The sequence below is a fragment of the Hemitrygon akajei genome, chromosome 7, assembly GCF_048418815.1.
Source record: "Hemitrygon akajei chromosome 7, sHemAka1.3, whole genome shotgun sequence".
Lineage (NCBI taxonomy): Eukaryota > Metazoa > Chordata > Chondrichthyes > Myliobatiformes > Dasyatidae > Hemitrygon > Hemitrygon akajei.
This window is the reverse complement of record NC_133130.1, coordinates 24,057,930-24,070,768: the sequence shown is the minus strand read 5'-3', so window position 1 is coordinate 24,070,768 and position 12,839 is coordinate 24,057,930. Positions and strand designations below refer to the sequence as shown.

General features: G+C 41.6%; 1 protein-coding gene across 2 annotated transcripts in view; it reads right to left on the bottom strand.

Moving 5' to 3' along the window:
* The window catches only part of LOC140730296 (lysosomal proton-coupled steroid conjugate and bile acid symporter SLC46A3), a 134,409-nt gene that overhangs the window by 28,059 nt on the left and 93,511 nt on the right, over window positions 1–12,839 (bottom strand). Inside the window, exons 5-6 of one of the 2 annotated variants that reach the window (XM_073050512.1) lie at window positions 12,107–12,190; window positions 10,061–10,217 (exon numbers count right to left, since the gene is read on the bottom strand). The exons of the other annotated variant lie outside the window; for it this stretch is intronic. Of the exons in view, the coding sequence (XP_072906613.1) occupies window positions 10,061–10,217; window positions 12,107–12,190 (241 nt within the window). The remainder of the gene's footprint in view (window positions 1–10,060; window positions 10,218–12,106; window positions 12,191–12,839) is intronic. 2 annotated transcript variants of the gene reach the window in all.

Below are 12,839 nucleotides of genomic sequence, written 5' to 3'. Positions count from 1 at the left end.
GCCGGAGCAGAGACAGGAGCACATGGCAATACAAAACCACAGACTGACAGCTGGGGGAAAACACACGAAAGGACAGAGTGCAACTGGAGGTACTGACAAAGCAACGCACATAAAATGACGGAGGACCTTCACCAGTCCTGAAGAAGGGTTTCAGCCCAAAACATCATCTGTTTACTCTTTTCCATAGATGCTACCTGACCTGCTGAGTTCCTTCAGTATTCTATGTGTGTTGCTTTGGATTTCCAGCACCTGCAGATTTCCTCGTGTTTGAAAGTAATTTATACTGGCTGCCCAGTCAGCCCGCACCATTCAATTACACCCATGTGACCTGCACATCTTTGGAATGTTGAGAGGAAACTGAGGCACTGGGAAGAGACCAGTGCAGTCAGGGGGACAATTCCTTACAGAGGGCAGTGGAGTTGAACCAGGGCTGCCGGCACTGTAATAGTATTGTGCTAACCGCCATGCAACCGTACTGCAATCTTGTGCTGGTCTCTAATACAATTTACAATGATGAAGGATTATCTAAGTGGGCACTGAAAACCTAGAATCTCTTCACTGGGAGCACACAGAAACTCAATGAAAGTGGCAGAGGGCTACACTATGGCCTACACTACCCATGCATCCATCCCCTCGAGTGTCTCCTGCCCCACCTGTGACTGTTTTTGGAGGGTCCTCACGCTCCCTCTCAGGACACATGGAACTGAGATGGAAATAAGTCACCCTCTCTGCAGAGGGACTGGCTACACAGAAACTGCACAGCAGTTTCCCTTTGACATTTCTTCTCTGCTTGGTGGATTAAGGACATTTGCCTCTGCACACTCAGAAACCAAGTTGAGATTAACTGCTGATATAAAAGGGAAGCGCTATTAAGGCCAGTGCGGAAAAACTGCGAGTGTTTGTCAGCTATTGTAATTAACTTTTAATTTGAAACATGAAAGCCAAAAATATTGCACACCAGTGAACGATAAATTTCGTCTTGCTTGACAATGCCAAGTCATCTGCACTTCACATCACTTCTTTAATATTCAGACAGGATGCAGCCTGGTCCTGTACAGTCAAATACAGGTCATTTCACTTGAGCAGTAGTAACTCTCCTCAGTAATCCACTGAAACCATAAACCATTCATTATTCCCAAACAGATGGAACGTGACATTCCTGTGGTCTTCCTCTGCCCTGTCCTGCTGGTAGTTTACATGTATTAAGCTGGATTCTTGTCAGTATTTCAACCCTTTACACTCCTGGGTTGGGTGCTCAAGCTTCCTGCACAACCTATTTTGCTATAAAATATCGATACTTTGACCTTATTGCTGTGGAGTGCTATCTGTTGCACATATGCTATCTTATGTTTCTCTTTTTTCCAGAATTAGGTCCAACAGCAGACACGTTGTAGTATTATTATTATTTATTTATTTACAGGGACAGTGCAGGCCCAACAAGGCCGCACTGCCCAGTTATACCCATGTGAGCAATTAACCTACTAACTCGTACATCTTTGGAGTGTGGAAGGAAACTGGAGCACTGAGAGGATCTTTTCCTTCATTGCGACTTTTTTTTCCATTACGTTCTGTTGGTTCTTAAAAGCTTCCCAATCTTCTAATTTACCATTAGTTTTTGCTCTATTATATGCCCTCTCATTTTGTTGGCTTTGAATTCTCTAATCAGCCATGGTTTGTCATCCTCCCTCTAGAATTCTTCTTCTTCTTTAGGACGTAAATACCCTGCACCTTCCGAATTGCACCCAGAAATTCCAGCCATTGCTGCTCTGCCATCATCCCTGCTAGTGTCCCTTTCCAATCAATTTTGGCCAGCTCCGATCTCATGCCTCTGTAATTCCCTTTACTCGACACAGTCACAGGGAGAGTCCTCACAGACAGCAGTGGGATTGAACCTGGGTTGCTGGCGCTGTAATAGTGTTAGGCTAACCACTACTCTAAAATGCCACTCGTGTATTTAAGGAAGCATGTGGAAACTTCTGAAGGATGAGGAACAGACTCATTGACACCTACTGAATATCGAATGTTGAAAGGCCTCAATAGAGTGGATATGGAGAGGATGTTTCCTGTAGTGGGGGAGTCTAACACCAGAGGACACGGCTTCAGAATAGAGGGGCATCCATCTGGAACGAAGATGAGGAAGACTTTCTTCAGCCAGGGAGTGGTGAACCTGTGGAATTTGTTGCCACAGGCAGCTGTGGAGGCCAAGTCATTGGGTATATTTACTCTAAGGCAGAGGTTGATAGATTCTTGATTGAAGGGACACGGAGAAGGCAGGAGATTAGGGCTGAGAGGGAAATGGATCAGCAATGATGAAATGGTGGTCAGACTCAATGGGCCAAATGGCCTAATTCTGCTTCTATACCTTATGGTCTTAAGGATAGAGGGGACATGGACAAGATGTTTTTATAAATGGGTGAGTCTAGGATCCAAGGGCACAGCCTCAGAATAAAGGAGAAATTTCTGCAGCTGGAGGGTGCTGAATCCATGGAATTCATTACCACTGAGGGCCTTGGAAACCAAATCATTGTGTGTATTCAAGGCAGAAATTGATAGGTTCTTGTTTGGTAAGGAGGCTACGGAATAGAGGCAGAAGGCAAAAGAATGGGTTGAAAAAAAAAGTGATTGTTGAATGGTGAAGCATTTTCTTCTGAATTCTGCTCCCCCATCTAATGATTTATGGTCTACGTTTAATGTCCTGATTCAGTTTCTAACATCCACAATCTCCAGGGCCTATTGTCTCACAAAACACCTCATTAGAGTTGGTCAAAATCCACAGTTTCAGCAACACCCTTACCAAGCCTTTACAATTCCTCATTATCTCCACCGCTGAAAAATGAACTCACAAAAATGTATCCCACAAAACAAGTAAAGCTTATATTATGAAATTTTTAAAAAGAAAGTGCCTCAGCTATCCAAGTACCTTTGTAAGGACAGATATCGCCCGTTCAAAGATTAAGGTCAAAAACTCTTGGGATTGGGAACATGTCAAAACAAACTAACTGAGTTTGCAAAGAGGAAGGTGGGATTATGGAGAACACAAAGATGGGTGAGGCCAGTGTCATTTAAGTGATTGTAATGTTTATAGAATGATCTGGTTAATAGGTTAAGGAGGGGATTAAAGAGAAAAAACAAACAAGCAAAGGACCTTGTAAAAGCTTCCAGGTAGCACGCAGAGCTGTTGCTGAAACTTCCAGCAAAACACTGCTGGAAGTGTCCCGGGAATCAGGTGTTTCGGGCTGGTGAGGGGAGAGTTACTAAAGCAGAAGTCTCTGCCAGTGGGAGAGCAGAAACTATGAAGAACACCTTTCAATGCCCGAAACTCCAATTGATCAGTTCCCTCCACTGATACTGCCTGACTTGCTGAGTTCCTCCAGAATTTTTGTGTGTCACCTGAATTTTTTATTTATTTTGTAATTTATCATAATTTTATGTCTTTGCACTGGACTGCTGCCGCAAAACAGCAAATTTTATGCTGTAGAAGACATAGATAAAAAATTTGATTTATCTTGATTCTAAACCATAAGACATAGGAGGAGAATTAGGCCATTTGGCCCATCGAGTCTGCTCCGCCATTCGATCATGGTTGATAATTTTTCTCCCCTCCTCAGCCCCACTCCCCAGCCTTCTCCCCATAACCTTTGATGCTGAGTCCAATCAACAACCTAATTAGCACTGCCTTAAATATACCCAAAGACCTGGCACCCACAGATGCCTGTGGTAATGAATTCCACAAATTCACCAATCTCTAGTTAAAGAAATTTCTCCACATCTCTTTTAAATGGACGCCCCTCTATCCTGAGGCTGTACCCTCCTGTCCTAGACTCCCCCACCATTGGAAACATCCTTTCCACATCTACTCTGTCAAGGCCTTTCAACATTCAAAAGGTTTCAATGAGATTTCCCCCTCATCCTGCTAAATTCTGTGTGTTCCCTCAACTTCCCTGAAGTTCACAATCAATTCTTTGGTCTTTCTGACATTAAGTGCAATATTATTGTTGGAACACCATTCGACCAGCTGATCTATCTCTCTCCCGTGTATCTGCTTCTCGCCATCTGAACAGCAGCTGTTGTCAGCAGATTTAAAGGTGGCATTTCAGCTGTGTCTAGCCACACAATCGTGGGTGTGGAGGGAGTAGAGGATTAGGCCAAGCACACATCCTTAAGGTCTTAAGGTGTGCCAGTGTTGCCTGTCAGCGAGGAGGAGGTGTTATTTTTGATCTGCATGGACTGCTCTTCTGGTGGGGAAGTCAAGGAGCAGGTTGCAGAGGAAGTACAGAGGCCCTGGTTTTGGAACTTGTTGATTAGAACTGAGGGTATGATTGTGCTGAACACTGAGTAGTCAACAAACAGCAGCCTAACGTAGGTATTACTATTGTCCAGGTGATCCAAGACCGATTAGAGAGCCAGAGAGTTTGCATCCACTGTAGCAACAGGCAAATTACAGCAGGTCCAGGTCCTTGCTTAGGCAGGAGTAGTTTCTAGCTATGACCAAAGCATTTCATCCCTGTAGGTGTGTTTTGGAAAAAGTCTGATCTATCCTAATTTGCTGTCCCGGTGCTTGAAATGTGGCAACACTTTTGGGCTTTGCCCACCACAGTCCTCGAACTGTGTCGGTCATTGGCGCAGTATAACACATTTCCCTTCATATTTCAATGCATATTTGACAAATCTTTGTGTCCACCTGCACTGCACTTTATATTTAACTGTAACACTACACACTGAATTCTGTTTTCCTTTCTTTTGTACTCCTTCCTTCTGCTTGGTACTGCACAAGCACTGCCGGGCGCCTGTTATAATGTGCAGTCGGTGTGAACGGTGAGAGTTAAATTGTAACATGAGCTTTTACACTAGATCCCCTAAATTGATTTGATTGAGTCTATCTTTAAAAATATTAATGTCAGAAATACTGCGCAGGTCTGGCGGCAGAAGATTCCACTCTCTTGTTGATCTTGGGTAGAGGGAGTACTGGTAGCAAATCTTGTAGAATGAAGAAGGTTTCCAGTGTGTAAGGTCCAGTTTGCTGTCGAGTTGAACAGACCCTGTGACGAATTTGGATGTTTGATGGAGTGATGTTGTGAACTTCTTTGAAAATGGAGATTAACCGTAGATTAGTACGTCGGTTTTCAGGTGGGTCCCTTTGAAGGTTAGAGAGCACATTGGTGACACTGGATTTCCTGCTGTAATCGTTCAGCACAAAGCGAGCAGCACGGCGTTGGATTTTTTCGATGGACTTCTTATTGTTAGCTTGATGCGGATCCCATATGGCCGCACAATACTCAAGCTTTGGGCGGACAAGTGTCTTGTATGTCATGACCTTGACAAATTTACTACATGAGTGGAGGTTTCTTTGCAGGATGCCCAGCATTTTGTTTGCTCTGGCTGTAATCTGGCTGTATGTGGCAAGCCCAGTTAAGATCCTTGCTGATTTCAATGCCAAGATATGGGTGGTGGGTGACTGGTTCCATGTACTTATGTATGGAATGATCTGTCTGGAAGGTATGTGAACAATAGCTTTTCATGGTATCTCCATACAGGTGACAATAATAAACCAATACCAATTATAAATTAGAATATATGGCACAATCAGAAAGGGTCTACAGTAACAAAGGGATCATACAGTACTTAGGCATAAGCTTTAACTTTGGCAAACTGTGTTGAAAAAGTTGTTCATAAAACATACCAAATCCAGGGATTCCTAAGCAGATACTCGTAGGACAACAGAGGGGAGTTATAACGAACTTGTATAAAACATTGTTCGGCCTCCAACCTGGAATTCTGCTTCCAGCTCTGGCCACCCCACTTTAAGAAGGATGTGATCGTCTTAGAGAGGGTATATTTACCGGAAGAGTTCGATGGATGAGCAGAACAGTTAGACTGGAGCAGATGCAATTACAGTAGCTTTTGGCCAAGGACATGGGAATTCAAAATTTGGGGCAAAAGATACAAGGGCAATGTCAGAGGTGCCCTTCCACCAAGAATGGCTACGTTCAGAACTCTGTATGGAAATAACATCAAGCAGTGCCTCTGGAAGGGAACAGGACAGCCAGGTGTGGGATAATGATTTGCAGAGTTATGGGAAAAGATCAAGGCAATAGGAGGGTTGATCCACAGTGTAGACCCAATAAACCTGAACCACTGACCACATTTATAATGAGTGCTTCCACAAAAAAAGGCAGCAGTATTATTAAGGACCGTCACCATCTAGTCCATGCTCACTTCTTGTTGCTGCCATCAGGAAGGAGGTACAGGAGCCTCAGGACTCACACCACCACGTTCAGGAACAGTTATTACCCCTCAACCATCAGGCTCTTGAACCAAAGGAGATAACTTCACTCAACTTCACTTGGCCCATCACTAAAATGTTCCCACAACAAATGGACTCACTTTCAAGAACTGTTCAGCTAATGTTTTCAATATTTATTCCTTATTTATTTATGATTATTCTTACTTTCTTTTGTATTTACATAGATTATTGTCTTTTGCACACTGGTTGTATGCCCAGTGTAGTCTTTCATTGATTCTATTATGGTTATTGTATTTATTGAGTATGCCCAGAAGAAAATAAATCTGAGGGTTGCATACGATGATGTATATGTACTTTTATAAAATTATTTTGAATTTCAGACTGACCAATGCCTTACAAAGCCTGAAGGTCAATTGCTGCACCCTCTCATTGCCTTGGGAGAAGTCAATTAAGATGAGTCCTCCAAATCTGCTGGCAGGACATGAACCAGCTTCAGTGTCCTCTCCTAGGATAGATTAATCTCAGCTGGTTACATTAAAAGCACATAATGAGGCTTATTCTAATGGTCTCATAGGAGAGTGGGGTTGAGAGAAAAATGGATTAGCCATGATGAAATGATGGAGCAGATTCAATGGGCTGAATGGCCCAATTTTACTTCCATGTCTCATGGTCCATGGCCTTAGATAATGCAGTCGAGAGTCCATTTTAGGGAAAGATTCAATAATCTTCTAACAGTCCTCGAGCCTGGTGGTATATGCTTCCAGGCTTTGTATTTTCTGGTCAATGGAGGAGGGGAAAAGAGAGTGTGTTTGGGGTGGGTGGAATCTTTGATTATGCTGGCTGTTTTACTGGGGGGTGGGGTGTGTGTGTGTGTGTGTGTGTGTGTGTGTGTGTGTGTGTGTGTGTGTGTGTGTGTGTGTGTGTGTGTGTGTGTGTGTGTGTGTGTGTGTGTGTGTGTGTGTGTGTGTGTGTGTGTGTGATTTGTGAATTTGCCTTTGTGTCTATTTGTACGTGTGTGTGAATATGCATGTCTGTGAGTGTGAGTGTATGTGTCTGTGTGTGTGCGCATGTGTGTTGAAGGGTGGAACAGAGTGGAGAGGGGGAAGAAGGGGGTCTTTAGAGGAAGTGCTGACAGGAGATCTGTACATTGACGACCACTATGGAAACTACTGTTCAATTCCACCCCTTTCTCTTCAGATTCGAAGCAGTTCTATATTTAGAGTGATTATCCATGGTAAATGTGAAAAAATAGGTTTCATGAGTGAAGTGCTTTTTTTTCATCCCATTCTTATGTTCTGCACACTCCCACACACTTACACCAGCAGAATATAACATTCAAATCCCCCAACCAAGAAAATAATCCAGGTGCTCAGCTCTACAAATTAATCAGTCAGCTATAATCTCATTACTTAGCTAGTCACACAGATCACAGGGCCAATTATTTTTAATATACAAATAAGCAATGAGCGCTACTATTTGTGAAAATGCAATTAATCTTGAGAAAAATGACAAACCACAGGCAAAAGTTTAAGAAGATTAAACTGTGAAATATTGCCTGCGTTCCTTAGTAATCTAATGAAAATTTTCCAGGATCTTGCATTACAAGCTATATTATTCAACAAATTGTTCACACAGATGAGATCTCAATAGCCCTCAACTGGGTAGAAATCATTATTTTTTTAATATTCATTTGTGGAATAAGGCTGTCCTTAGTTCAGTGAGAACTGCTCTATAAAGTTCAAGAGAGAGAGAACTGAAGCAAGTGGAAATTGTACAATGCAAGAAAAAACTCGCAAAGATTCAATGCAATAACTGAAGTGATGAATACCAAAAATAAATGATACTTGATTAGAACACATTTTTTATTTGTTACAAAAGGAAAGTTGGAAAAGTAGACACTATGAGACAAAGGGAGATTTTAGGAGGAGACCAAGGGAGGTACAGAAACATTGTTTAAAATACATTTGGACAGGTCCATGGATCAGAATCAGGTTTAATATCACTGACGTATATTGTGAAATTTGTTGTCTTTGCAGCAATACATAATAATACAAAAATCTGAAGTATACTGTATGTAAACACCAGGAAATCTACAGATACTGAAAATTCAAGCAACACACCAAAAATGCTGGTGGAACACAGCAGGCCAGGCAGCTTCTAAAGGAAAAAAATACAGTCGACGTTTCGGGTCTTCCTATAGATACTGCCTGGCCTGCTGCGTTCCACCAGCATTTTGTATACTTATATGTAAATATTAAATAGTTAAATTAAATAAGTAGCACAAAAATAGAAATTAAAAAGTAGTGAGGTAGTGTTCATGGGTTCAATGTCCATTCAGAAAATGGATGGCTGAGGGAAAGATGATGTTCTTGAATTGTTGAGTGTGTGCCTTCAGAATTCTGTACCTCCTTCCTGATGGTAGCAATGAGAACAAGGCACGGCCTGAATGATAGGGAGTCCTTAATGATGGATGCTACCTTTTTGAAGCATCGCTCCTTGAAGTTGCGCTGGATACTACGGAGGCTAGAGCGTTTGAGGGAGACGACTGAGCTTACAACTTTCTGCAGCTTGTTTCGATCCTGTGCAGTAGCGCCTCCCCCTCCCCGTAGCAGACGGTGACGCAGCCAGTTAGAATGCTCTCCACGGATAGGACAGATTTTGAGAAGTATCGACTCAAAACTGTCAAATGGGTTTAGCATAGATGGGCTTCTTGGTCAACATGAGTGAGTTAACTGAAGGGTCTGTTTCCATGCTGTATTACTCTGAGTTTATGACCCTCAGAAAGGAGAGGCTCAAAGTTCATATTAGCCTGAGTTTCACTGGCAGTAACAAGTACATTGCAAAAGTTGGTAGAAAATTAAAATTTAAGGGAAGGTCTAGAATCAAACTATTTACTTATGTATTCAATGAGATACGGTGCAGAATAGGACCACGCCGCCCAGCAAGCTCCCAAGTTGACCCCAGGACAATATACAATGACCAATTAATTTACCAGTTGATACAGCTTTGGACTGTGGGGGGGGGGGGGGGCAGAACCAGGACACCCGGAAAAAACATAGGCATGTCACAGGGAGAACATACAAAGGCAGCATTGGGAATTGAACCTGGGTCACCTGTACTATGCTACCGTGCACCCATTATGTCACGTTTCTAATATATATGTCTCCATTATATTTTACTAATGGAAATGCATAATGGAGACACATAAAAATGATGATGAACACACAGTCAAGAAGGAAGGGTATGCAAGAGGAAAATTATGGGTTTTTTTTTTAAAACACAAGGAAAAGGATGAGAAAGTTCAGGCTAGATTGGGAAAGTTAGAGAGCAAAATGTAACCTTTCATAGAGGATAAATGAAAGATGTTGCTTTTAAATAAATGTTTTGTCTGTTTTCTCAAGGGAAAAGATAGTGGTAAATAATGAGCACAAGAGAATGGAATGGAATTGCACAAGTCAGAGGAGCTGCTATTCATGGTTTATAGGCCTTCAGAATGGCACAGGATGTGGGCAACCCACTTCAGGTCATTGCAAGGTCAATATTGCTCACGTACAATGATCGAAGCTATTACGGACAGCCAGCGCAGATGCCAAAGACATGTCATAAATAATACAGTTCTTTGATCAGGGAAAAGTGTATTGAGAAAGGAAATATGATAAATAAGAAGGATATAGAATTGATACTATTAACAAAATGAAGGCAGAGGGTTTAACGACTATTATTGAATGGAGCATCACTTTTCCCTTTGTTGCCCATTATTTCATATACATAACACAGACACATACATGAGGAACCCAAAAATAATGAGCTACTTACTGTACAAGAATCAATAGGATCACTTGGAGGCCTGCCATCACAATGAAGGGGAAACCAGGCAATATCGTGAGCGTTTCAGGATAAAGTGTGTAAAATGCAGATGCCCCAATTATAACACAGACTGTTTCTATAGAAGCCATACAAGAAAACATCGCACCTATTCACAAAAGAAAATTAAACAAATTTATAAAGTTACCAATACAAGTTCGGAATGATGACCAGCAAGCAAGCACAGCAGCAGATGAAATGTTGCCAACTATTAACCTAGTTCATAAACTCGAGAAATTCTGCAGATGCTGGAAATCCAAAGCAACACACACAAAATGCTGCAGGAACTCAGTAGATCAGAATATGTATATTGAATATATAAAAAAATGCAAAAACAGAAATAATATATATTTAAAAAGTGAGGTAGTGTTAATGGGTTTAATGTCCATTTAGGAATCAGATGGCAGAGGGGAAGGAGCTGTTCCTGAATCACTGACTGTGTACCTTCAGGCTTCTGTACCTCCTACCTGATGGTAACAGTGAGAAAAGGACATGCCCTGGATGCTGGGGGTCCTTAATAATGGATGCTGCCTTTCTGAGACACTGCTCCCTGAAGATAACCTGGGTAGCCTAGTGTTTGAAATACTCAGCCAGTCAGGCAACCTCTTGTAGAAATAATCTGTTTTTTTCTTCAGAGGCTACATGACTACTGAGTGTGTGCAGCATTTTAGAAGTTATGTAGCATGAAAACAGACCCTTCAGCCCACTGACTCTGGGCTAACCTTACTGTACCCATTTATACTAATCCTACACTAATACCATTCAATCTTTTTCTTTCAGCCCTCTCCACACACTAGAGACAACTCACAGTGGCCAATGAACTTACCAAGCTGCAAATCTTCAGGGTGTGGGTGGGAGCCAGAGCTCATGGAAGAATCTCACAGAGGGATTTTCAAGAAAGTGTGCAAACTCCACACAGACAGCACCAGAGGTCAAGATTGAACCTGGGTCTCAGGAGCTGTGAGGTAATTTATTTTTTATTGAGCCTTCAAACCAAATAATCCCCTGATTTAATCCTAGCCTAATCACGGGACAATCTCCAATTAACCTACCAACTTGTACCTCTTTGGAGGAAACCAGAATACACAGAGGAAACCCACGAGATCATGGGGAGGACGTACAAACTCCTTACAGCAGGATTTGAACCCAAGGAGCCTGTACTGCAAAGTGCTGTGCTAACCCTTCTGCTACCAGGCCTCTTACGTGAGCCTCATTTTCCATTTCGTATTTCCAGTATCAGCTCTCTTCCAATTTCCAAGATAGGTTCGATGCAGAAAAAAATCCAAAATTAAGTTAAAAATACTGGAACTAGTCATCAGTTTGAGAGATGCACACAAAAACTTTTCAGCTTGGTGAATTTCCATGAAAGATCACGGACCTGAAATAATACGTCCATTTGTTTCTCCACAGTTACTGTCCACCTGCTGAGTACTTGCAGCGTTTTTGTTCTTATTTCAGAATTTATTTCTAGTTTGACAAAAATAGTCCCTTAAATCTTTTGGAATGCATAATAAAACACTCCAGGGCCTTTCTTCATAAACAGACAAACAACTTCCTAAACCTCCAACTTTTATTTTTTCTAGATTTTGCTTAAATAGAAACAGAACTGATGAAAGGGCATCAACCTGAAATATTGACTCTGTTCCTCTCCCTACAGCTGCTGCCTGATGCACCGAGTATTTCCAGCATATCCTGTTTTATTTCAGACTTGGAGCAATTTTTCAAAATGGTTTTAGTTTTGCTCTGTACTTTGAGTAAATATGGTTGCATCACCATTTATCTTGTGCACAGCGCAAAGCAATCATCCATGCCTTTGTTTGACTTGATTTATAAGATTTATGAGGGAATATTGAACATTTGTGAAAGTTATAATGGTATAATATGAAAGGAATCAGATTAAGATCACGTTTCAAGCCATTTGTAATGAAAGCAAGTCAAATCGAATTATAACAAAATCATTAAATGTAATTATTTTGCAAGCTAAATTGCAATATTGACCTTGCTCATTTTGTTCCACAACAGTTGATGCCACAGAGCGCAGTATAGGTCCAAGGAATCCAGAGAAACTATTCATCACGGCACCTAAAAGATTAATATTTCAAGAATACCATCACTACATTTTGTTCATTAAGAAGTGCAGATCAATTTTGTTTCTTCCTACACAGTTGATAACAAGAGAGTGTTGTAGTTGAAACTGAAGTAAAAGATACTGTATTTTCAGAGTGTAGAACACAGATCAGTATAGCACCGTATGGGCCCTTCGGCCTACAATGTTGTGCCAACTTTTTAAACCTACTCCACGATCAATCTAACCCTTCCCTCCTACACAGCCCATAACCTTCCATTTTACCTTCACCCATTCAGCATCGTCATCTGAGAGTTTCTTCAATGATCCCAATTCAACAACCCCTACCACTACCCCCAGCAGTGCATTCCCAGTACCTACTGCCCTTGGTAACCTAACACTGACCGCTCCCTAAATTTTCCTACGCTCATCTTCTCTAGAGCTTTCTAACATCAAATTAGTAATGCTGCATTATCAGCTAAAATTTCTGACATGGAGTGTAACATGCATCAGCCAGTACATTTCATTAGGAGTTTCACGAGATTTGGAATGTCGCCAAAGATACTCACAAATTTCTAATCAACAAGTTCCAAAATCTGGGCCTCCATACCTCCTTCTGCAACTCGAATTTTGACTTCCTCAGTGGGAGACCACGGTCAATGTGAA